The sequence below is a fragment of the Parasteatoda tepidariorum genome, chromosome 10 (assembly GCF_043381705.1).
Source record: "Parasteatoda tepidariorum isolate YZ-2023 chromosome 10, CAS_Ptep_4.0, whole genome shotgun sequence".
Classification (NCBI taxonomy): Eukaryota; Metazoa; Arthropoda; class Arachnida; order Araneae; family Theridiidae; genus Parasteatoda; species Parasteatoda tepidariorum.
The window spans coordinates 18,037,089-18,062,006 of NC_092213.1; the positions used below are offsets into that span (position 1 = coordinate 18,037,089).

The following is a 24,918-nucleotide window of genomic DNA, read 5'->3' on the forward strand; positions in this document are numbered from 1 at the left end:
GTCTCATTGAGAAGGAATTGTAATTACTAAGGGAAACCTTAGTAATTACAATTGATCTATTAAATAGGTTGAAGGAATAATATGATTCTCACAGTTAGTAAAGGGAAAAAATCTGAAATATATATTTATGCTTACTTGAATGCAAAAATAGAATATGAAGCAGAAGGTGAATTATAAAGTGTGAAAAAGTGTTTAATTTTGAATAATAAAGAAGATTTATATGAGATTAGTTAAAGCTTTTATATATATATATATATATATATATATATATATATATAANATAGTCTTTTTATACACAAATATTAGCTACATCCCCATATTAATGTTATTTATTGTTAATGTTTTTCTAAATTATATTTGCTACCCAAATGAAAATTGTATAATATTAATAAATATCATACTATCTATGTACAAATTAATGTACTTGATGTTTGATAATTGCCACTCTTAATATGTATTTTTAGAATCCTTGTTTATTAAAATACTATTCTTAGTAGGATTCTCAAATTTGTATATAAACAGGGAACAAAAATACTGTCGAAATCTAACCAAACACTGTTGAGACATGATATGTTTGATTGGAAGAAAATGTAAATTTAAAAGTTGTGTTATGTATGCGATAGCGTTTTTATTCCTTGTTTGCATGTTAATTTTTGACCCCTAATGTGAATGTGTTTTTTTTCCTGGCTAGGACTTTTAAAAATGTATGTATTAAGTATGGCGATTTCATAACACTCTGTCTAATATGCAGATTCTTTATAACTAGTTCCTTTTTTATAAGCTAAAGAGGGAAGAAGCTCTTCTCTCATATGCATAGGTAGCCATGAGAGTTCTGTAGCTGAAGTTGAAATATCACAATTAAATATTTTATATATGTTGGCCCATTTTAGTGCCTATGCGTTTTCATGAAAATGTTTATTGTTTAAAGTGTGTGATAGCCATAGGCTTTATTTATTATATTTAAATTTTATTCATAATAGATGATTAAACATGATATTTATCCAAAATAGATGATATATTGTTGCCGTTTCCTTGTTAAATTACTATATTGAAAAATCTTGCAAAATAAGCCCCTAGAGTTTAGTGAAAGTACTGTTGCCACATTTGAATAAATATAATTTATTCAATCAGTTTTTTATATTTGAAAAATTCAATTGGTTTAAACTTTTTTATTTCATATTTTAGAAATAAATTTGCACTTATTGAAATTTCTACACAAATATTTATTCTTCAATTTTTCATTCAAAATATTATCCATGACTGATTTATTATAGATTAAGAAAGATTATTTATATACAGTGAAACCTCTCAAAAGCGACCACTCTCTGTATTGCAGTAAAATGGTTGTTAATGACGTTGGTTGTTATTCGAGGTTACCTCTATTGACTTCAAAATGTTATCGAAATACATGATATTTCGCTAAAGATTAAAATTTTACTCAGTGCCATTTTCTTGGTGTGGAAGTGCCACTTGTGTTGGCATCATGAAAACTGGATCGATGAATAAAATTTAGTGCCAATAGAAATGATCGATACTGATATATTAATGTGCAAAAGCAAGTTTACCAATTATGAATGTAAGTACTATTTTGAATAAATAAACAATAATGTTTTTTGTTTAAGTTTGCATTTAATTTACTTTAAATCATGAAAATTAGTTATCTTTAAAAGATGAGAAGAGGTTTGTTTGTTTGAGATGCTTAGTTTTTTGAAAACAACATTTTTTTCTAGTTTAACTTTCAACTCTAAACATAAATCATTGACAGCATCGTCTTTAGTGCACTTTGACTGCAGCAGGAGTGCGTAGATCTTTTTCAAAGACGTCAAAAAGAGCTCTATAGATAAAAACCTCATATAAATATTTTGAATGCATTTTAATTTATTTAATTGTTCTGTTAATATTTTTTGTTTTGATTTTTTTTCGTGTTTCCTTATTTGACTTTTTTCACATTTGGTGCAGAGGTTTTAATGGTCTCTCCTAAAGGTTTTCTTTGACACAAAGTCAATGAAAAAAATTCAGTGGCCCACGAAAATGGCGCAAATAGAGGAGGTCGCTACTTAGAGGTGTTCTTTAATGGAGGTTTCACTGTATTATCTACTTGACATTTTTTTGTAGCCTGCTTATCAAATAAAGAGGATTCTACTGTATAATTGTTTGTTTATAAATTTTGATTTTTTCCCACTTTAAAGTGTAATTTTTTATATTTTAAGATGCTGTAGCTGAAATTTCTAAATGAAATTCATTATAGCTACATTCATTGATTCATTATAGCCACAACATAAACTAAAACAGAGTAACTTATATTACTCCTCAATTTAAGGTAGTTTTTTCTAACAATCGAATTCAAGATTAGGGTTATGCTAGTTGGCGAAGAAGTAACAGAAATCTGAAATGAATAAATATATACTGCTCAAAAGTTATGGATTATGATATACTTAACTGATTTCGGCAAGTAGATGTGTTTGATTCTTTGTCTTTTCATGCAACTTGTTGAATGTAATATTTATAGATTCTATGTAAATGAATATAATATCACTATATTTATGATCTCAGTGATAAAATTACTTAATAATCAAAAAATGACAATTATTGAGCTATATGAAATAAAAAAGAAATTTTCAAAAAATAATGAGTTTAATCATTTTATGCTAACTTTAAATGTAACTAATGTTTAGATTTACTTCATGGCGTATTTTATATGCTTGCTATTCATGTCTGTGATGTGGAGCAAACAAATAGCACAATCCTGCAAAACTTGCTGAATCGTCAGATACAGCGAGTCGTAAGAGTAGCAGTTTCAAGTTAAGTGATTGCTCTAAAGATGAACCACAGGGGTTAAAATCTGGAGATCTGGATGGCCATGTCAATAAATATGTAATGCTGTTTTTTGACAGTTTCACTGAAAAAGAGCAATGTGCCCTGAAAAACTCCATGTCCTACTGCTGAGTTAGTTATCAGTTTTTTTCCATATAGTGCAATAATTGTTACCTTGCATATTCCTCAAGAGTTATAGCTGGCTGTTCTCACTATGAGAGAGAATTATTTATATTAAGATTGTTCGCTAGAATTCATATTTTGTATGAATAGAATTTTAAAGATGTTTGTTTAAATAAAAGTTTATCAGCACACGTCTTTACTTTTTATTTGTTTGCCAGATTAATCTTGTGTTTCTAAAAAATGTTTTTTTCCTTTCTCTCAATTTCTTCGGAAATGAAATAGGTTCTGATGAATTTAATCCAGCTTTCCTCGTTATGGAGTTAAAACGGTTTTTTCTGTTTTTCTCGTCTAAATTTTAATATCCATAATTCATGCAGTTTTAAGTTAATTTTTGGCAAGGTTTCTAAAAAATATATAATTGGGAAAATGATTGCTTAGCACCCACATTCTACATATTTAGAACAGTATATCTTGTAAAATAGGAAATTAAGCAGCAAATATAAATTTCACTAGACTCTAAGCCTAAATTATTTTAATAACAATTATTTTATGTATTTATTTTAAAATGGAAAAAAGAAAGCAGTTTATTTAATTAATATTTAGTTTGTACAGAGTTCTTTTCTATTAATGTAGTACTTCAGGGAGTCCGGATTACTAACGAAATCAGTTATATACGACTTATTATTGATGATACTCTTTACTAGCAATTCCATTTTCTTTCCATTGACGTTGTACTGCAAGAAAAAAAGAATAATAATAGTAATTAAATTGTGTTCATATTTCTAAAATATACCCATATCTATGATAACAGTTCTGTGCACAAAATAAAAAACTAATCACCCTGAATAACTTTCGATCTAATAATCGGATCTTCACGTTTTAGGACTCAATCTTAAATATGCCATTATGAAATCAGACACAAAAAAGTACTTTCTCAGAATAAACATGCCTTTTTTAGACAGATACGGATTTCTAAACCCCACAGTATAGTGGTAGCAGCAGTTAAGTCAGAAGATGGGTCCGAAGTTTGGACCCCTTAATGTTAATTTTACTTTTTGCATATTTCACTATATCTTGAGAACTTTTTAAGCAAATTGAAAATGTTTAATTCGTTTATAAAACGGTAATTCCATGCAAAATATAACTTTTAGAAAATGTTTATTATTTTATTTAATAGTCGAAAGCATTTTGAATTGTGAGGTGTACAATTTTTGCATCATTTTAAAGAATGCAATTTTTAATGGCAAAATATGAAATTTGACGGAAATCTGTCGAATAGTTCCCTAAAAATCGAATTTTGAAAAAGTCGTATTTTTAAAATCCGATTTCTCAGGAACTATTCCGCCGATTTCGCTTCAATTTTGTATTCTGCTATAAAAAGTTATGTTCTTTAAAATTTTATACTTAACAATTCCAAAATTTTTGGGCTATTATAAAATAAAATAACAAAAAAGGTTACTGAAGGTTATGTTTTGCAATACATTATCTTTAAATAAATGAGCTTTATAATTGTGTACTAAAAGAGATCCATTTGAATTCGCTTAAAAATATATGGCGAAATACGCAAAGAGTAAAATTAGCATTATAAGATCCAAACTTTGGATTCTCCTGACCAAACTATTGTGACTATATTTCCCAAATTTCGGCTACCTCCTATATTTTGAGGGTCAGAAATCTGTATCCGTTGAAAAAAAAAGGAATGTTTATTCAAAGAAAGTATGTTTTTGTGTGTGATTTCGTAACTTAAGATATCGTCTACACACAAATTAATTAGCATTTTTGAAGTCACCCTCTCAAGTCATAAAGACTGAGTCCTAGAACAGTGTGGTCCGTCTATGTTTTTGCGAACTGTAAATCACACTAGTCCAGGCAATAGAAGATTTAACCTGCAAAAATTGGCGAGAGTTTTTATTTTTTCTACAGTTGGGGTGCTGAATACTAATCCGCATTTTGTGATCAAGAACTTCCCCGGGAAATGTGTTTTTTTCTTTCGATCAAAATTTAGAAAATCAATTTTAATGATGCGAATGATAAGAAAATATATTAACCAAATGATATGAAGCAAAAATAATAATCTAACAAAGTAATAAAATTGGAAACAATGAAATAGACAATTTTATTTAGTACAAAGCTGACCCCCTTTTCTACTAAGTATATCCGAAGTTTCCTCTATGGTGATGTCACAATCTGATTTATTTTCTTAGGGTTAATGTCCTTTATTTTTCACTTTGATAAGAATGACATCATTCATTATTATTTTTTAAAAAAGAAATCTATAATTTAAGGTTTCTAACGAAGCAAAATTATACTCTCTCTGAGTCACTATATTAAAGTTTTAAGAACAAATCCCTTGTAAACAATTACTACAAACTAGTTCAATTTTGTATATTTTGTTTTAAGTTTATTTAGATTATAATCTTGTGTTTTTACCTTCCTTACTGTTTTCCATACGATTCCCGAGTTTCAGTTTAAAAAATAATAAACAAATAACGAAAAAGAGAGAGAGGAAGGGGCATAATATAACACTTTTTCATTAGGTCGTTGATTTCACATTTATTGAATATTAGAGCAGGAATGATAGTTGCTTTACATTATGACAATTCCATGGATCATTTATTGAAGAAACGTGAAAATGAAGGAAGATTACTAGCATATTTATTATTTTTACGCAATGAATTTACTTTGAATGTCCTTGAAAACATAATAGCAGGGGGCAACATATTGATAATTATTGTAACTAACCTAGGATACCTTACATCTTATTATTGTCAGAAAAGAGTAATTTTTATACTAAATTTGGCAAATAACTTTTTTTGTTTCCATTTTTTATTTTCGTTTGATTGTTATTTTTATTGAAGTTATACTTCTTATGCGACTTCCAACAAGGTTGCGTTAAACGTTTAACGCTACATTTTTATTGGCCGGGAAATCACGTGGTAGGATCCAGTTTTCCCTCATTCATTTCCATATTGTTTTGGTTCTCACTAGCATAAAAATAATAAAAGTCATAAAAGTATTGTTTTTCTATAAATATTTTTTTAGTTTGTTTTGATACACATATAATTTAATAGGGTAGTATTTTTTATTTTCAAATTTAGTGGATAACAATTGTAAAAAATGAGTGAAAACAATCCCACGGACAATGCGACGGATTTAAGGTTATGTCAAGGTACGTCTCTTGTGAATATCAATTGATTGTTAGGTTTTCTCTTCTGAAATTACATTATGACGCATTCACATACATTATTAATACAAATACATTTTCCAGGGCGAGACGATGAGGCAACCACAAGCACTTCCACTGGTTCAAGAGGTCCACGAGGGAAAAATGCACAATATTACCGTGATTACAGAGCACGGAAGCGAGCGGAGCAGGAAAAAGAGTCGTTGAATAGAACTAGTGATCCTTCTACGACTGCTGATTCTTCAACAATTAACGTCGCAGGTTGCGAAGTTTAACTTCTTTCTCGCGGAGGGACTCCACGCACTATTTTTTTTTTATATATAAACTTCAATGTAGCATCGATTAATTCAGTTCGGGGAACGCAAATGTTTCCAATTTTGGAATGTCCGACCTGAGTTCGGCCAAGCGAAACACGGTGCTTAAATTCGTGAAGCCGGAACTCAATTCGTTCAATAATGTTCGTTCATAAATGTTTGCTCAAGAGTCTTCTCAGGAGCTGGAAATAAATTAATGAGGGGGAGGGGAGAACTCACGTGAGTGTTATTCGAAGTCTAAATTGAGTAAAAATTTAGAAAGATAGGCACAAAGTTAAAAATGAAAAAGCACCCTTTAGAAATTATAATTTTAGGGAATGTTAAAGAAAAAGGAAATAATTTTTCTATAAATGGTTCGAAAGGGTTTTATATGAAAAAGTAAAAAATATAATATTGAGTGTAACTTATAACAATTAAGTTGATGTGTTGCTTGACGCCCGGTGGCTTTGCGCTACCGTGCCACAGGTCCTGGGTTCGATCCTTAGGCCGGGCAAGGTTGACTCAGCCTTTAATCCCTTCAGTACATTGATAAATGAATACCAAGCATGCTTGGGAACTAAACACTGGAGATCCCGCGTTCGGCTGATCAACGGACTGGAGCATCTGCTCTTGCACCCCAGAGCCTATGGTCAAGAAAACTGAGATGGCACATTATAGGCCTTGACCCTCTATGGACTGTTGCGCCACTGAAAAGAAGGAAAAATTATGGATACTGAGGGTGTCGTCCCCTCAGGGGGCAGAAATATTTTTTTATTATATATTACTAGATTACTGTGGAGAGGATTCATGAATTTCAAACTTTTAATAATTATTCTTCTGTAGTTTTTTCCGCTGAAGTAATGAGGGGGACAACATTGTAATGCAGTAGTCATTGTTCCAATATTTATAATATTTTGATTTATTACTCTACAGAAACATTTTAGGTTTAGCATTAGCAGGGAATTGTCTCTTGTTTTCAAATATGCCATCAGAAATTTCCTATGTTCAAAAAAAAAGTTTCATGTAAAAAACTATTTTATACCGTTTTTTTTTCTGGAAAAATATTTTACGGAAAAATTTTAGTCACAAAATGCTTATTCGTTTTCAGAGCCCCGAAACCAATAAATAAACCTGAAAACCATAATAAAAACTATCTCCAAATTTTACCTGTCAACGTCCACTTTCACCTGCATTAATACAGAATTTCTAAAAAATATCGCAGATTTAAAAAAAATGTATAAGGAAATAGGAAAGATATTAAAATGAACAGCTTGCTGCATTCTACTTAAGAATCCTCGTAAATTATTCTGTCTAAGTTGTAAAATTAGTCACGAAGTTTGCTAACTGATGGCGCAATTGATTAAACGAAATTATTAAATAAGTTTCCTGCTTCATGTCAGACCATTATAGCTAAAATATTTGCACAGGCAAGTAAAATTCTGCTCATTGTTGCTGCAAATTGTGTTTATTTTTAAAACATTGTTTTAATAGCTTTTTAGTTGACAGTGCCATCTGTCGATGAACTTGGCAACAAAGTTAGATGTATGCGATTGAAAATCAAGTTTCCTAAGTGAAACTTTTGAAAGCTTTTCAGTATAATTATTTTAAGATTTTTGTTCTGTTAATTTTAGTAATTGCACAGAGTGTAATTTCAAAAAAATGTATGAACTGATTATAATTATTTCATAATTTCGATGATTGATAACAGGTTTTCAAAAATGGCCAATAATTGGAGAAAATCACTTGAAAAAAAACTATACAGTTAGTAGCGTTCTTTTTAAAAAACGTGAAATTCTTTTCTAATTTTCGAAATTAGTTACACAATTCATCAACACATGGCGCTGCTAACCGAAAGTTTTAATAGAAAATGTTTTTCAATAAACTATCATTTGCTGTTTCTACGTGCCATAGTTGTTGTAGTAAATTAACATAGTCAACCTGCCGTGGGTAAAAAATTAACTCACCTTTGCATAAATATTTTAGTTTGAATTACCAGATGTGAAACAGTAAGCATTGCTTGATAGCAGCGCCATCTGTAAACGAAGTTATTAATTAATTTAGAAATTTGATGAGAATAAATATGCTTCCTAAGTTGAATGCAGTAAACCATTAATTTTAGTTTCTTCCCATTTGTTAAATGAATTTTTCAAATCTGTCATCTCTTTTGGATGCCTTGTAACATAAAATTCATACGAACTGGTATATCTTGAGCTTCGATTATGACATCAGGAACGTGTCTAGCAGTTAACTCCTTTGTGATGGCTACCCGTATTCTATTGGTCAGATCTTTACTGAACTGATGGTCTTCTTTCATTTTCAAAAAGAGAACAGCTCTTTCATCCATTTGCTGATTGTAATGAGACACACATAAGCTATCACGAACTTCAGAAAATTGTTCCACTGTAAGAAGTAATAGATTTTTTAGCATTCATTTCATCAGCCTTAACTGGTTATGATAACTGGTTAAACGTTGATTTGATCATTCTAATTAAATAGACAAGCTATCATATGAATTTCAAGATATTGCTACATTTTAAAAAGTAATGGTATTTCTCTATATAGCATTAAAATACAATGGTCCGTTCTAATACAGTTTTCCATTGTTGATGCAGATATAAAATGCACTAACAACAATGGAAATGGCCGGAAAATCACACGGTATGATTCAGTTTCCCCACAATTTCCACATTTTTGGTTGTAATCAGCATAAAATTATTAAAAGTCATATAAGGTATAGTTTTGATTTAATATTAGTTCTACTTAAAAATATTATTTTGCTTAATTATATATCATATTTATTTTACTTAAAAAAATCATCTAACGTAATGTCCTCTTTGCTATTGATTAAGTGCATCTGAGCTTCCCTGTCTCCAATTTCGTTTCTCTCATTCTATGAGAGTTAAAAGCACATTTATGAATACTAGAGCTCTGAAACAGATCGTCAAATTATTACTATTTTACTTATTCTTCCCATCTATTATTACGTTTTTGATTTTGATTGTTTTCTCAATTAATGGTTAAATATTAAAAGAATTGTTTCTTTATTATAACGTGATTCTAGGATATTACCTTATTACGCTTGATTTTAAGTACTCGAACTTAATTAAATAGGTGTCTAAGCTTACCAACCGTTTTACGATTATTATTTGTGCAATATTTGAACGTAGGAAGTGGGGATGTAAACATAAGCAAACAGAATTCTTTTTAGTATTTATAAATTTTTAGCGAATACTGTCAACTTTGTAGAAAAAAAAACCTGTTTAATGCCAAAAAAAGCAACAATTATTGCGAAGCAATCATCGGTTGGTCTGCGGCAGTGAACAAGGGACCCTAGTTTAACATAATTATGTTATGTAATGGGTTAATCATTGCATATATGCTGGTTAACATGATTTGAGGCATGATTTGAGGCGTAAGCTATCGTAAGTTTCAAAAAAATATGATTTTGTATCTGATTTCTTTAGATCAGTATTTAATGTCTAGCAAATATTTAATAAAGGCACCTCACTACGTCAAATGCTACAAGTAGTACTTGAAAATCCGATCGTTCCATCGAAGTCATCGACCACACCTTTCTCCACTTAAGGAAATAAGTTTAATAAATTGAAGATACTTTCTAAAAAATGTATAATCGGGTAATGATATATTCTCTAGTGGCGGAATATTGCATATCGTAATTAAACCAAAAGCATTACATTTACATATTGCAGTATATTAGGACATGCCAGACCAACATAGTATACACAAGAACATATCGTAGTATTAGCTTTGCCGCGTTCAGTTAATATTCATTCCCTCAAGAAATAATCGAATTGTGTTATTCTTTCACTAATGAGCTAAAAACACTAAAAACCATGATCATCATAGTTGGCCCGATAGCCCAATGTGAGCCAATGCATTCCTCTGAAGATTTCTCCACGACGACTTCCGATATATCTTTGATCTCCAATTTTTTTCATTAATTGCGAGAAAATCAGACTCCACTGAGTCAGCCCATCTCAACCGCGGCCTTCCCCGCTTTCTTTTTCCAGTGGGTCTAAAAAGCAGCATCTTTTTTATTGTGTTGTCGTCACTCATACGAATAACGTGGGCGATCCAATTCCTTCTATTTATTTTTATGTATTTAATAATATCAGGTTGTTTATAAATCTTGTACAGTTCAAAGTTAAATCTCCTTCTCCAGTTATTGTTTTCATTTACACCACCAAGTATACCTCGCAAAATCTTTCTCTCAAATAATGCGATACAATTTTCCTCCAGTTTTGTCATTGTCCAAGCTTCAGAGGCGTATGTCAAGACTGGCCGGACAAGAGTTTTGTAGATTAAGAACTTTGTTTTTCTAGAAAGAAACCTAGATTTAATAAATTTTCTCAGCCCAGACAGCCCTATTTGCCAAATAGAGTCGGTTTTTTATTTCAGGAGTCATTCTGTTGTCAATGGTAACAATTGATCCTAAGTAAGTAAAACTCTCCACTGTTTCAAATCTATAAGAATTTATTTCGAGATAGGAGTCTGGGACTCTGTTTCTTGAGAATAATATGTATTTTGTTTTATTTACATTTATGACCAAGCCCATTTGCCTTGCAGTCAACTCAAGGGCAAAGAAATGCCTCTTTCAGGGTAGGAAGGGAACGAGCTATTATATCAACATCATCAGAATAGGCAAATAGTTGTACGGATCTAGTAAAAATGTGACCACTGGTATTGATGCCTGAATCACGAATAACTTTCTCAAGTGCAACACAAAAAAACCAGTAAAAATTAAAAACGAAATAAAGAGAGGGAGCAACGTTTATATTTCCAGGCTACTTTACTCAGATATGCTTGCAATTTTAACTAATAATTTTGCACTAATAGTTATAATTTAGAATCTTTACCCACTAGACCAGGGGTGGCGAACCTTTATACACCAACGTGCCATTTTTTCTAAAAAATTGTTTAATGAAATCACAGACGTGCCGTCAAATAATTTTGACCTCATGATTATTGGGAAAATTATAATACTAAATACTATCAACTTAAAACTCTTTATTTACATTGAAAAGAAAATACATTTTGCAATGTCTCAGTTAAACGCGTAATTCAACTTAAAGTAGCATCAGTGGGACTTCTGTTATTGCAGATTAAATGACAAATAACTTATATTAGGTTGTAAGATATTAGTTTAAGCAGGGCTGTTGATTATTTTCCTAGTTATTTATTGTTAGCTTTTTTTTATGGTTATTAATTGTTCTTTTAGCATTAATTGTTAATTTTTTTATTAATTGTTTATTATTTTGTTTGTTTTTTGTGAATTTTAATTTAATTGTTACATATGCTTTTCATAGTGTGCGACATTTGTGTAATAACAATTCATAGTGCAATAACAATTGTGATCGGTAGAGCGCCTGAAATATTGTGTCGCATGCATTAAATGGCACTCGTGCCATTGGTTCGCCATCCCTGCACTAGACCCTTCAACCACATCAAAGACACGTAGAATCTAACTTACCTATGTTATAAATCTCTGAGCTTCCAAATCGGCATCCTCGTTGTTTCAGCGTCTCGTCACTAAAACAATTTTAAACTCCATTAAAATCGGTCACTCAAAAATATCACTATTTTTTTAGGTACTTTTTCAGTACATTGGGTGTGGTTTTTAATACAGTGTACAACATTCAGGAGAAATATATATAGAAGTAATCCTTGTACGCGTCCATATAATTTTTAAAATGATTTTCTTTGAAAATTTGTGGTGGAATTCCAAAAAGAACATATATTACATTTGAAAAGAATATCTCCCGACATAATTTTTTACTTTGTCTGGGAATGAATTTGGTTGAAATGTACAGAGCGCAAAACAAAAATGGATTATACTGAATTACTTTCAATCTAATGATTGGATCTTTACATTTAAAGTTTCAATTTTAATGGTTAAAAGGAGTAACTTCAAACATGCTAGTACGGCTTTTTTAAAATTCAATTTCTTAGGAACTATTCAACCTGATTAAAAATTTCATTCGCTTCAAAAATATATGAATGGCAAGTAAGAATCGTCATGTTTCAAGCTCTTCAAAAGCAGGCGCCCAATTTCGAAATTTGCCAGACGGGAATTAAATGAAACAAAAATGATTTGAAATAAAAAATATAAAGTTTCCAACGAAAAATGGAAAAGTAAAGATAAGAACCAAAACTAGAAAAATCACAGTAGTTGAGAGAGAAAAAAAATGAAAAACCACAGTATCCGAGAAGGACAAATCAGGGAAAAATACAAACGCTTCGGAGAGTTGGTAATAAGGTAATGATGTGTAATCATATAATAAAAATGACGAGGACATGATGTCAGGGTAAAATGCATTTCCATGCATTATAGGCATATGTGGTGATGAAGTAATGGCGTGTAATGATGAAGTAATGTGGGGGGGGGGNTCATTTGGGGGTAGTGACGCGCTATGAAGAGGTAAAGCTGCTCCTCATATTCTCTAGATATCGGATGGAAATGCATTTTACCCTGATTTTCCTCTCTCGCATTACTGTGGTTTTTTTGTTCGGTTTTTCATCTCTTTTATCTCTCAGTTTGTGTGGTTTTTCTAGTTTTGTTTCCACTTTTATTTTCCAATTTTCACTGGAAAAACTTAACGTTATTTTATTTCAAATCACTTTTGTTTCTTCTCATTCACATCTGGCAAGTCTTGAAAATGGATGCCTGTTTTGAACACGTAAATTGTTATTTGCTACTTATATATTTTCGAAGCGAGAAAAGTTTTTAATCAGGTAAAATCTAGAACTTTATAACGCAATACTATGGTTCACATTGAACATTTTTTTCTCTCGTTTTTTTTTTCAATATTTTATGTATATCATCATTCTGAGATGGTTAACTCTTAAATTTCTGATGGTTTAATCTGTGCAATACTATGGTTCAATTCGTCGTATACTAAAGTCAAAACAAATTTGAACAATCTTAACAACATACTTCAAATTTTCTAGAAGTGTAAGAAAATCAAGAAATATACTTTTACCTTCTTCCACAGAGTGTAACGCCTTTAGTCTTAGGATTAATTATACCTTTATCACCAATCAGAAATTTACCTGAAATAAAAAGTTTTTTGATGCTCAAATTAATGCCCAAATAAGGATGCCAAAATTGTGAAATTTAGTAGATAACGAAATAAATTGACATTTTAGGGAATTTGAAAAGTTACGTTTACTACATAGAGAAAAAATGTGGTAAAAACTATCAGAATATGGTAAAATTTACCGTGTTTCTGGCTCCATGGGAACTCTAAAGAGCACGGTAGTTTTTAATGAAGTTCTTCGGTAATAATTTTGGTAAAACTAAGAATAAAATATGGTTTCATAATATGTTGTAAAATTTGGTAAATGTGGTAAAAGTGGGTAATTTTATCATGATACCCAAGAGCATGGCATAAAACCATTTATTATGTTAAATTTACTTTACAGTTTTGTATTTTTTACTAAATATGCGATAATAAGAGCTATACAAACTAAGATAAACAACATTTAAGAGAACAAGAAATATTTATAAATGCAGACAGCTGTTTCGGATGCTCAAAGGGCAACCTTCATCAGTGACAACAGAAAGAAATGAAAGAGTTCATCTGTTCTCTCTCATTTCTTTCTGTTGTCACTGATGAAGGTTGCCCTTTGAGCATCCGAAACAGCTGTCTGCATTTATAAACATTTTTTGTGCTCTTAAACGTTATTTACCTTAGTTTGTATTTTAGCACAAAGGTCGCCCACTTGTGTATTTATGTATTTAATACGAACTATAATTTTGAAAAGCAGAAATTCCGGAAAAACTTTACAATACGAATGGAAAAATTATCAATTATGAATGATTTGGTGCATTTTAGTTTTATTACCAGAATAAAGTTTTTTTTAAAAATATTTTATCAGAAATTACTCTGTCTTTACGGCAATTTTATCAAAATTTCTTTCTCCGTGTACAGAAAGTTGTATTATGCAGTTGTATTTTACTTTTATTTCTTGAAAATTCCAATTCTTGTAATTTACAGTAACCAAAATCGCAACACTTATTTAAATTGTCCGCTTATTAGCGTTTGCACACTTAGCATTTTAATTTGAGGATAGAAAAAAAAACCATTTCCTAAGATTTTTTGTCAAATATACTTAGAACTTTCTTTCCTCTTTAACTTTAAAAATTATTATTATATCTCAAAATTGTCTCTTGCTATTTTTATCCACTGAAGTCTAGAAAAATTCTATATAAGTTTTAAACCGTTTAAGCGTTCTATTTCTCTTAATAGAATGAATAGATGTTATCAAATAATACTTTTTCATCAAAGATTTGTGAAAATCAAGGAAACAAATCTAAAAAACTGAAATCAAAAATTTTATTTTAAGTCCAAGAAGGCGGAGGAAAATTCCTCTTAAGCGGAAATTATGGTAATTTCATATAAATCAACACAAAAAAAGAAGAAAATGTACCTGAAATAAACCTGGATATAAGTACCTGGATATTTATGAAAATATTTTTCTCTATATTTTGTACCATCCTGGTCGTTAATTAATCCTAATGGTAAGTTGGGCAATGGGCTTACTATAGCTAGTTCTCCTATTTCACCTAAAACATGTTTGCCTGTACAAAAAAAAAAAAAATTAAATAAATAAATAAATAAATAAATAAAATAATTATAATAATATCTCGCACCAGAATCCTATAGTAAAAAAGTTGCAATTTTAATAAAATCAGGTTTAAAACTAAACTGCTCCGTAAAAATAATAAATTAAATCAAATTAACACAAAGGTAAATGATATCCTGCAGAAATATTTTATGGAACTCTGTCTAGAAGTTATAAGAACAATTTACTGTCAGCTGACCACCAGTCGTGTTATACTTACAAAATTTAACCAGTAAATGGTATTTTCTGCAAGCATGATTTCAATCAAAAAATAAACATTAAACGAATTGTGTTGTTATAAGTCGGAGCTCGCTAGGTTGGAATTGTATTAGTCTAGTCCTTTTTGAAATAATTGATTTTGTTGTTTTATCAAAGTTTACGTAATTGATAAACATATTTAAACTCTGTTTATTAATTAAACTAAGAGGTTAATGTTATTTTTAGTGAAATTCTTAAAGTGGAAGTAGCTGTGTTTTTTTTTCATATTATACCCAATTTTATACTTTCTGATGATTATTGAAAATTGCATTAAAATTGGCTCAGAAAAGCTGCATCGTTGCAATCTAATGTATGGCAAACTTGGCAAATCGGTCGCTAAATCGTTAGATATCAGTAAAATATGTTTCTAATGATCATTTGGAAGGCAAAAATTGAGATAATTTAGGATTAAAGTTATTAGGATTAAGATCATTTAATAATTATTGAAAATTGCATTCAAATAGGACCCGGAATAGCTGTTTCGTTGCAATCTAATTTTTGTCGATCTCAGCAAATTGGTCGTTAAATCGTTAGATATCAATAAAATATGTTTCCAATGATCATTTGAAAAGCAAAAATTTAGATAATCCTAAGGATTAAGGTTATTAGGATTAAGGATTATTGGGATTAAGAATCGGGATTAACAGGATTAGGATTAAGATTATTTGATAATTATTGAAAATTACATATAAATAGGCCCATAAATAGCTGTATCGTTGCAATTTAATAAATGGCAAACTCAGCAAATCGGTCGCTAAATTGATAGATATCAATAAAAAACAGTGCGTGGAGTCCATCCGCGCGGAAGAAGTGAAACTTCATAATGAGGAAATGGAAAAAAAAATCATACTCAGGAACAAATCAAAACTGAAAAACATCACTGGCGTAACTAGATCAATTAAAAAATACAACAATAACGAAGGCGTACTGTTGTATTTTTTAATTGATCTAGTTACGCCACCGATGGTAGCGTTAAACGTTTAACGCAACCTTGTTGGAAGTCGCATTAAAAGTTTCACTTCATGGCATTATGTTGAACAGGCGGACTGAGCTTCAGATCTTCGACCGAGGTTCCGTAACTGGACACCGCTACTGCAATGAGATAATCCTACCCCATGTGCGTCTGTACCGAGGGGCCATTGGACCAGACTTCATTTTTATGGATGACAATGCCCGGCCACAACGTACTGCTAATGTTCAAGAGCTACTGGAAAGTGAAGATAACACACGAATGGATTGGCCAGCTTATTCTCCAGATCTAAATCCCATAGAGCATGTGTGGAATGCATTAGGGAGATGTCTTGCGAGAGTATCCTCCTGGTAACACCCATCAGCTGAAAGATGCGTTAAACGAGGAATGGAGACGTTTAAACCAAGAACTCTGGATAATCTGGTGCTCAGCATGGAGAGACGATGCCAAGCAACAATTACAGTAAGGGGAGGGCATATCCCATACTAGGGAACATCTGTCAGTTGTACTTACGCTTTTTCAGGCAATCATGTGTAACGCCACTATATGTCAAATAAAGCCTTTTTTTGTTCCATACCCTACTTGAAGCTTTATATTCATTTCTGCACCATTATTCTTTAACCATCGTTTAAGTACAAAATAATGTACATCATATTCAAATTTCATGTCAATCGGATGATTTCTTGTAGAGTTATGACAAAAAACGCACTTGTTGCTTAAGTTTTGCACACCAGTGTATGTTTCTCGTGATCATTCGGAAGGCAAAAATTAAGATAATTTACTGTTCAGGCTATTAGGATTAAGGATTGTTAGAACTAAGGATTATTAATATTTAGGAATAAGGATCAGGATTATTAGGATTAAGTTTAAGATTATTTGATAATTATTGAAAATTGCATTCAAATAGGCCCAGAAATAGCTGTATCGTTGCAATCTAATATTTTGCGAACTCAGCAAATCGGTCTCTAAATCATTAGATTTATGTAAATATATTTTTAGGGATCATTTGAAAGGTAAAAATTAAGATAATTTAGGTAAAAGTATCGTTTCAAATGTACACGAACAGCACGGGGAAGCTTTCCCAGCAACGCAAAATGGTATTTTCAGTTATGGATCATTAAGTAATTCTTAATCCTAATAACGTGCTTTACTTTCTTTACAGTTTTGACAATTAGTTTCGTAACACCTTGTATGTTCTCTTTTGAAATTGTAGTTACAAACCTTCATCATTTAGGCATTCATAGTTATAACCTAATGTTATAGCACTTATTTCTCCACGGTGCAAAGGCAAGGTCATATCACTTAAAAAGCACGATCCTACAGTTTCTGTAGATCCTAAAAATATAAAAACAATTGCTCTCATCAATAACTTTCATTAACGTTGAATTAATAGACACATTAAGTAGAATTCCAATTATACAAATTAATCAAAATTGCATGGAATCCAGATATTGCGTATTATTGTAATCGGTAAATTAGTTGAATTAACAGAAAATAATTCCTCAGGAAGAAAATAAATGTCAATGCAATGTTTAGTTACATTTAATTAACGCTAAAATAACGCTTTTTTTATCATTTATTTAATAGTAGTTTAAAAAATTTGAAATTGTTAGGTAAAAAAGACTTTAATTATTTTAAAAGAATTTAGTTTTATGAAGCAAAATATTAAATACGAGCAAAATTGGTTAAATAGTTTCTGAGAAAACGAATTTCAAACATATGACTTCTTAAAAACCCTATTTTTTAGGAACTATTCTACAGATTTCGTTCAACTTTCGTATTTTGCCATATTAAGTCTTTGAAAATGATAAAAAAAATTTGCAATTCAAAATTTTTGACAATTATTAAATAAAACGAGAAAAAATGAAAAAAATATATTATGTTTTGCATACAATTATTTCTAGAAAGGTAATTTTAAAAATTGTATGAAATTTTTTTTCGATTCTCCGAAAAAATTTCTCCATATATGGCAATATACCTTAACAGTGAGAAAAAATACATAAATAAAGTAAAATGAACATGAAGGGTCCGCTCTCCTGACCCTGGCCAAACTATTGGGACTATATTTTCTAGACTATTACGTCCCATATTACTCCTTATATTTTAAGGGTCAGGATTCCGAATTCGTCGGAAAAAAAGTATGTTTATTAAGTTAAGTGTTTAGTAAGTAAGTTTTCGTGTCTGATTTCTAAACTTAAAATATCGTCTGTACAAATTAATTCTCAAATTTGAGGACATCCCCTAGAACCATTAATACAGTATCCTATTTCATGAAAATCAGATCATTGGATCAAAAGTTATTCAGGATGCACTGTATAACTTCGAACTGTACTTTCAACCTCGTTATTCCAAGTTGGGTTGGCGCATTTCTGTTTTTCTGGGGAAAATTGATAAAACCACGTACGATTAACCAAATTACGTTACTATCTTTACTTAAGTGCACACATTCTCGATTAGTTTTTAAAGTTTAGTGAGATTTAAAGCTGATTGGAATCATAATATATTGAACACTGAGGTTTTACTTACCAAATCCAGACGAAAAGAGAAATTTTCCCTTAAATCTATCATACATGTAGTCATAAGTATATGGCTTCACAATGCTTCCTCCGAGATAAAATGCTTTCAGGGATTTTAATGAATGTCTTTCACCTAAAAATGCATACGAAAAATCCTTTCGTCAATTTTTTTATGATCAAAATCTATATTAATTAATTTTGGTTAGTTTTAACGAATGATAACATGACAACAACACTTATTTAACGCACAATAACAAATTATACTTTATTCTGTTGGAAAACATTTTGTTTTAATTAAAAAAGTTTAAACCTCCTAAAATATTTAGGAACAAAAAGAAAAACATCAAAAAATTATTGAAATCTTAATTTGTGTAAGAATAAAAAAAATATTACTGTTAATATTAGTTCATATGAAATCGTTAAGAATTTTTGAAGTTATACTTCTTATGCGACTTCCAACAAGGTTGCGTTAAACGTTTAACGCTACATTTTTATTGGCCGGGAAATCACATGGTAGAATCCAGTTTTCCCTCATTTATTTCCATATTGTTTTAGTTCTCACTAGCATAAAAATAATAAAAGTATTGTTTTTCTATAAATATTTTTTTAGTTTGTTTTGATATACATATAATTTAATAGGGTAGTATTTTTTATTTTCAAATTTAGTGGATAGCAATTGTAAAAAATGAGTGAAAACAATCCCACGGACAATGCGACGGATTTAAGGTTATGTCAAGGTACGTCTCTTGTGAATATCAATTGATTGTTAGGTTTTCTCTTTTGAAATTACATTATGACGCATTCACATACATTATTAATACAAATACATTTTCTATGGCGAGACGATGAGGCAACCACAAGCACTTCCACTGATTCAAGAGGTCCAGGAGGAAAAAATGCACAATATTACCGCTATTACAGATCACGGAAGCAAGCGGAGCAGGAAAAAGAGTCGTTGAATAGAACTAGTGATCCTTCTACGACTGCTGATTCTTCTACAATTAACGTCGCAGGTTGCGAAGTTTAACTTCTTCGGCGCGGAGGGACTCCAGGCACTATATTTTCTTTCCCGAAGATCTTTCAACCTGTCGCTTTACTCTCCTGTGACCAAAGATTTACACGGTTACCAACAGATCACTGAAGTCAAAAATGATTGGCTGCGGTCAGTTTGCGGGTGGGAGACCACTTTCATGAGCCTGCGATGGGACCGAGAGTGTGCGGTATTGGTCCTCGCTAAACTGCTAAACCGTAAAACGCTCAATTTCGCTCTCAGGTTGACGGGCTACCGAAACAGGGGTGCCATCTCCTCTGCAGAGGATCAAAATTGTGGTAACATGTCTTCGGATCACTCTCAGGGATGTTCCAAACTTTTGCCAATCAGTCGCCAATAGCCTATTGTGTAGATCTAGTGTGACGTAAATAAATTACAAATACAGTAACCCAGAGCCGTGAAGGCTGAGGGGATAGAGCGCTCTCCTTCCAATGAGGTGAACCGGGTTCCAATCCCAGCGATGACTGATCGATACGAATTCCGCATCCGGCTTGCACCGACCACAGTGCTGACGTAAAATATCCTCAGTGGTAGACGGATCATGGGTTAGAGTCCTCTAACAGTCAGTTTAACCGTGGGTGGTTTTTCCTGGTTTTCCTCTCCATGTAACGCAAATGCGGGTTTGTTCCATCAAAAAGTCCTCCACGAAGGAAAATTTCTCCTAGTACTTGATCCAGGAGTTCCCTTGTCTTCTGGATTGGGTTCAAAATAACAAGGCTATGGAGTTGAACATTAGTAGTCCTAAACCCAAGAGATAGGGTTGGCTGTTCAACGACGGTTATGAAAAAAAAAAAAAAATACAACAAATAAGATCCAAGATTTGAATTGAAGGGGAAGACGATTTCTGTCCATTTTCACAAAATGATGATTGAATCGCCATCTGTTGCATTTTAAGGAAGTATCAAAATTAAGGAATAATTCTCAGTTTTTAAAATTTTTATGAACCTAGATAATGCATCATTGGAGTTAGGTCTTTAGTTAGACCACAAACGTTTTTCATTTTCGACGAACGGTAGCTTTTCTACATATTGACTTTTTGAGCCATTTTCAGTATAAGTATGGAGAAGCTCAGGTTAAATATTGGCTGAACTTAGCCAAACAACCGCGAATAATTCTTAAAAAACAAACGGTTGCAGAGAATAGTATATTATGAACAAAAAAGCGCCATTGAAAAACAACCGTAAAGAAGTGTCTTCATAGTTTACTTACTAGGCATGTGGTTCCTTTTGATCAGCTCTTCAATGATACTTGTGGCGATAAAGATATGGGTGATTCTGTATTCATCCACCATATCCCATAAGGTAGTGGGACTCAGAAAGAAGGGAAAGCCATCGTAGATCAGTACAGTACTTCCGAACGTTGCCAATGAAACGAAGATGTTCCACGTGACCCATCCCACCTGGAATTACAGTGTGGAATTACTAGCATCGAAGATCTCAGGACATAACATGGTTTTCCGAAGCTCTTTTGCCAAGGCTACTATTAAGTACCTTTCATTTAAAGAAAAGTTCTAATTTTATCGATGCGTACCATAATGCCGTGAAGAATTATCTAGGCCTTAGAACGGACAAATAACTTAAAAAAATAAGCGAACAATGTTATATTTTAGCATTTTAACAATTTATAGTGCCGACTGGCCTGTGTAGGGGGCAGGGAACTGTCATTGCACCAGAATGTCCTTGCATCAGAATGTCCTTGCATTCTGGGTTCGAATCCTGGGCAAGGCATGGATGCTTCTTTCTCTCTATCTGTGTTCTATGTCCTTTCTCCTTTGTGTGTGCATGTGTGAATGTGACCCTCCCTATAAACGGGTTGCGGTAGTGTGACGTGGGGGACGCTGCTCCACCGCCATGGTTTCGCCACAGGTGCCCACTGGGTAACGAAAAGAGAGTTAGCAGTTCTGGCACTTTCCGTGGCCAATGGACAATAGTTCCAAGTGCCGGCCATTAAAAAAAAAATTATAGTTATGAAATACAGGATGAAACATTGGTGTCTTTTTCTGCGTTAAAGATAAAATCTTCCTAACAATAATTTTTCAATTTTGCACTTATTTAGTTATTGCACTTATTGTAGTTATTTAGATAAAAAAAACAGTTATTCACTTCTGAATTTTTTTTTCTTTTATTTGCAAACTCAATTATTGATAAATTTTTGAATATGAATGAAATTCCGTTTTTCAAACTGTTCTTTTTGGATTTTATAATTTAGTACAAATATAATTTATATTATAATTTAGTACAAATATATTACATAATACAAAGATTTTTTAAGTAACTGTTACTGTCTTTTATAATGAAAAAGTACCAAAATATATTTTTGCTAGAAATTAGAGAGTCAAAAAATATATAAATTGGACACCAGCGTCTCATTTACGGCGAAAGGATTAAAAAATACCATACGAAAATTAATTTGCGATTCATTAACAGTTAAATTTATAGTAAAAAATACAATGTGGACCCACGGATATGTAACTATAGAAGGAAAGTTGACGCGCTGAAGGAGCCATTTTTAATTATGATTTTAATGCCAGGATTTTCTTTTTTAGAAACTTACTGCAGTTTTAAGGGTTTTATTTCGTGAATTTTTTATAATTCTTACTTTTTGGTTTAGGCAATGGCTATTTATTCATTGTTGTGAAGAAAATTATTTATCTGTCTCGAGATCTTCATTTTTGAATTTTGCGCTAGAGTCGATGAGGAAAAAAACAATTAAACAGATGGAAGAAAGAGATACATGGTTCCTTAGGTTATTCATGCACTTTTCCTTCGAGGTTAATATCTTCCTTACCTTTATACTATGCATGATTCTTTATCGCCTTACGAGATCATCGCCAACAAAACCAATTATTTTTATTTTTTGAAATGCCGGATGCTATTTAGGCAAAGTATGAAATAATCGTCCTGGTGAGGTTATTATGTAAATGATGTGCATGTGAATGACTGAAATCGGTGGTTGTTGACTTTCCCCGGTGAATGTTGACAATCAAATTAGTCGCTTTGGTGAATGTCCGAAATATTTATTACACCCAATTTGATATTAATTTATTCAGGGATATAATTACATAAATTCGATATTTCAATACTTACTGACGATAGATTAGAAGAAACATCAGTGTTTGGGGTGTCGGGCAAATATATACCGGGCAGTGNCTTAAAAAAACATCAGTGTAGGATATACCGGGCAAATGTGTACCGGGCAATGGCACTTAACCAGACTTAGTATGACTAGACCTTTGGTAAATGTCCGAAATATATACTAGGTCAAGTGCCACTTTTGCTATAGATTAAATATTAAAAAAAAACTAAACAAAGCGTTTGAATCAATTTTAAACTGATAATAAAATTATTGCTTTAAAATTAAAATAATAATAATAAAAACTGCGCCAAATAAGAGTAATTGAAGTAGTTGCTTTATACAGCGCATGTGCGGAAAAAATGTAAATTTTTTTTTTTTTACGTGCATCTAAAAGTGACTGAATATCCCAAGACACCGAGATAGATAGATTCGATGATGCCTGACCCTTTGTGTTGAAATTTTTGAAAATATGAAAACTTATTATTTTTGTTTTTAATAGCAGGTACTGAACATTCGTTCTTCACCTCGAAAGATACCGGAATTGTTGCACATTTAACGCTACCCAGTGGGCACCTGTGTACCTAAGTCATTAAAAATTTAATATAAGAGAGATAAAAACCGTTTTAAATTGGTACACGAGTAGTTAGTAATTTTAATTACTACACTATAAAAATACTCTATAATAATTACTCTTATTAATAATTGACGCTCTAATGATTGTTAAGCAGTTATTCAAATTTGTTGCTTTACTTTTTTAAAAAGAAAACGGGACATTGAGAATTAAATGAATGATAGTTTACTTCATAAATTGAGAGGAATCTAAAATAGGAAAATAGCGACAGTTGAAGTTAGATGCTAAGTAACTATTTAATTTATAAACAACAATGATAAATGGTGAATAGTTATTTGAACTTAATATTCATAACTTGAAAAAACTGATATGGTTTCTGCTTGAATAAAAACAATTCTTACCAATATTCAATATAAAGAAAATTTTGAGCCCTCCCGATGCTTGTTCCGTCAAAGTCAGTCCATTATGTCTTTATTTATAGCCTATTAATCATTTCTGCAAAATTTGTTACAACGAAAATCAGTAATAGACTCTTAAACTTTTACTGAAAATAATTTTGAATTCGTTTAATACCAAAAATTTCGGCATAAAGAAACAGTAATACGTCATAGACGACGTAATGAAAGATTTGATCAGATCAAAGTCTCTCTTCACATTGAATAGGAGTAAGGATTGTTTTCATGCTTACCGTTCTATTACAACGGTATCCATTTTTCTTTCTCTAGATCTTAACGTTTGAAGTATTAGTTGTATTTACCCGCTCTGTGTTCATTGTTATCCAAGGAATAAAATATCAATCACTTACCGGTGATGTGCCAAGCCAAACACTGCCCGGTCCTGAATCACATTGAATGAAATAATCTTTAACGACGGATAGAAGGATCTAGAAATAATTTAACAAATAATTTTTGTTAAAAAATTGAAAACTTGTCTTATAGTTTGTTAAAAACCAGAGAAATAATATGCAATTAGTTTTTTCAGCTTTAAAAAATAAAGTTTGTATTTATAATTAGTATACGGGAGAGATTGACAAAACTATTGCTGCGATTTACAAGAATTTGCCTGGTAATAGTATCAGAGAGGCATCTTGCAATTTAGGAATGAAAAAAAAAGAGTAAGCTATTTGCTTGTAGACACCAACGCAATACGAATTCCGCATCCGGCTTGCACCAATCACAGTGCTGACGTGAAATATCCTCAGTGGTAGACGGATCATGGGTTAGAGTCCCCTTGCCGTAAGGCTAACAATGGGAGGTTCTCGTGGTCTTCCTTTCCATGTAAAGCAAATGCGGGTTAGTTCCATCAAAAGTTCTCCACGAAGGTATATTTCTCTTAATACTTGATCCAGGAATTCCCTTGTCTTCTGGATTGGGTTCAAAATTACAAGTCAATGGAGTTGAACATAAGTAGTCGAAAA

At 31.6% G+C, this 24,918-nt stretch overlaps 1 protein-coding gene across 1 annotated transcript in view; it reads right to left on the reverse strand.

The window, feature by feature from the left end:
• Positions 1-3,491: 3,491 nt before the first annotated feature.
• LOC107439983 (acetoacetyl-CoA synthetase) overlaps positions 3,492-24,918 on the reverse strand; it is a 42,689-nt gene continuing 21,262 nt past the window's right edge. The window contains exons 10-18 of the mRNA XM_043043530.2: positions 24,307-24,384; positions 21,065-21,254; positions 18,815-18,937; positions 17,510-17,623; positions 14,891-15,016; positions 13,416-13,485; positions 11,906-11,964; positions 8,612-8,814; positions 3,492-3,671 (exon numbers count right to left, since the gene is read on the reverse strand). Coding sequence (XP_042899464.2) covers positions 3,537-3,671; positions 8,612-8,814; positions 11,906-11,964; positions 13,416-13,485; positions 14,891-15,016; positions 17,510-17,623; positions 18,815-18,937; positions 21,065-21,254; positions 24,307-24,384 — 1,098 coding nt within the window. The 3' untranslated portion in view covers positions 3,492-3,536. The remainder of the gene's footprint in view (positions 3,672-8,611; positions 8,815-11,905; positions 11,965-13,415; positions 13,486-14,890; positions 15,017-17,509; positions 17,624-18,814; positions 18,938-21,064; positions 21,255-24,306; positions 24,385-24,918) is intronic.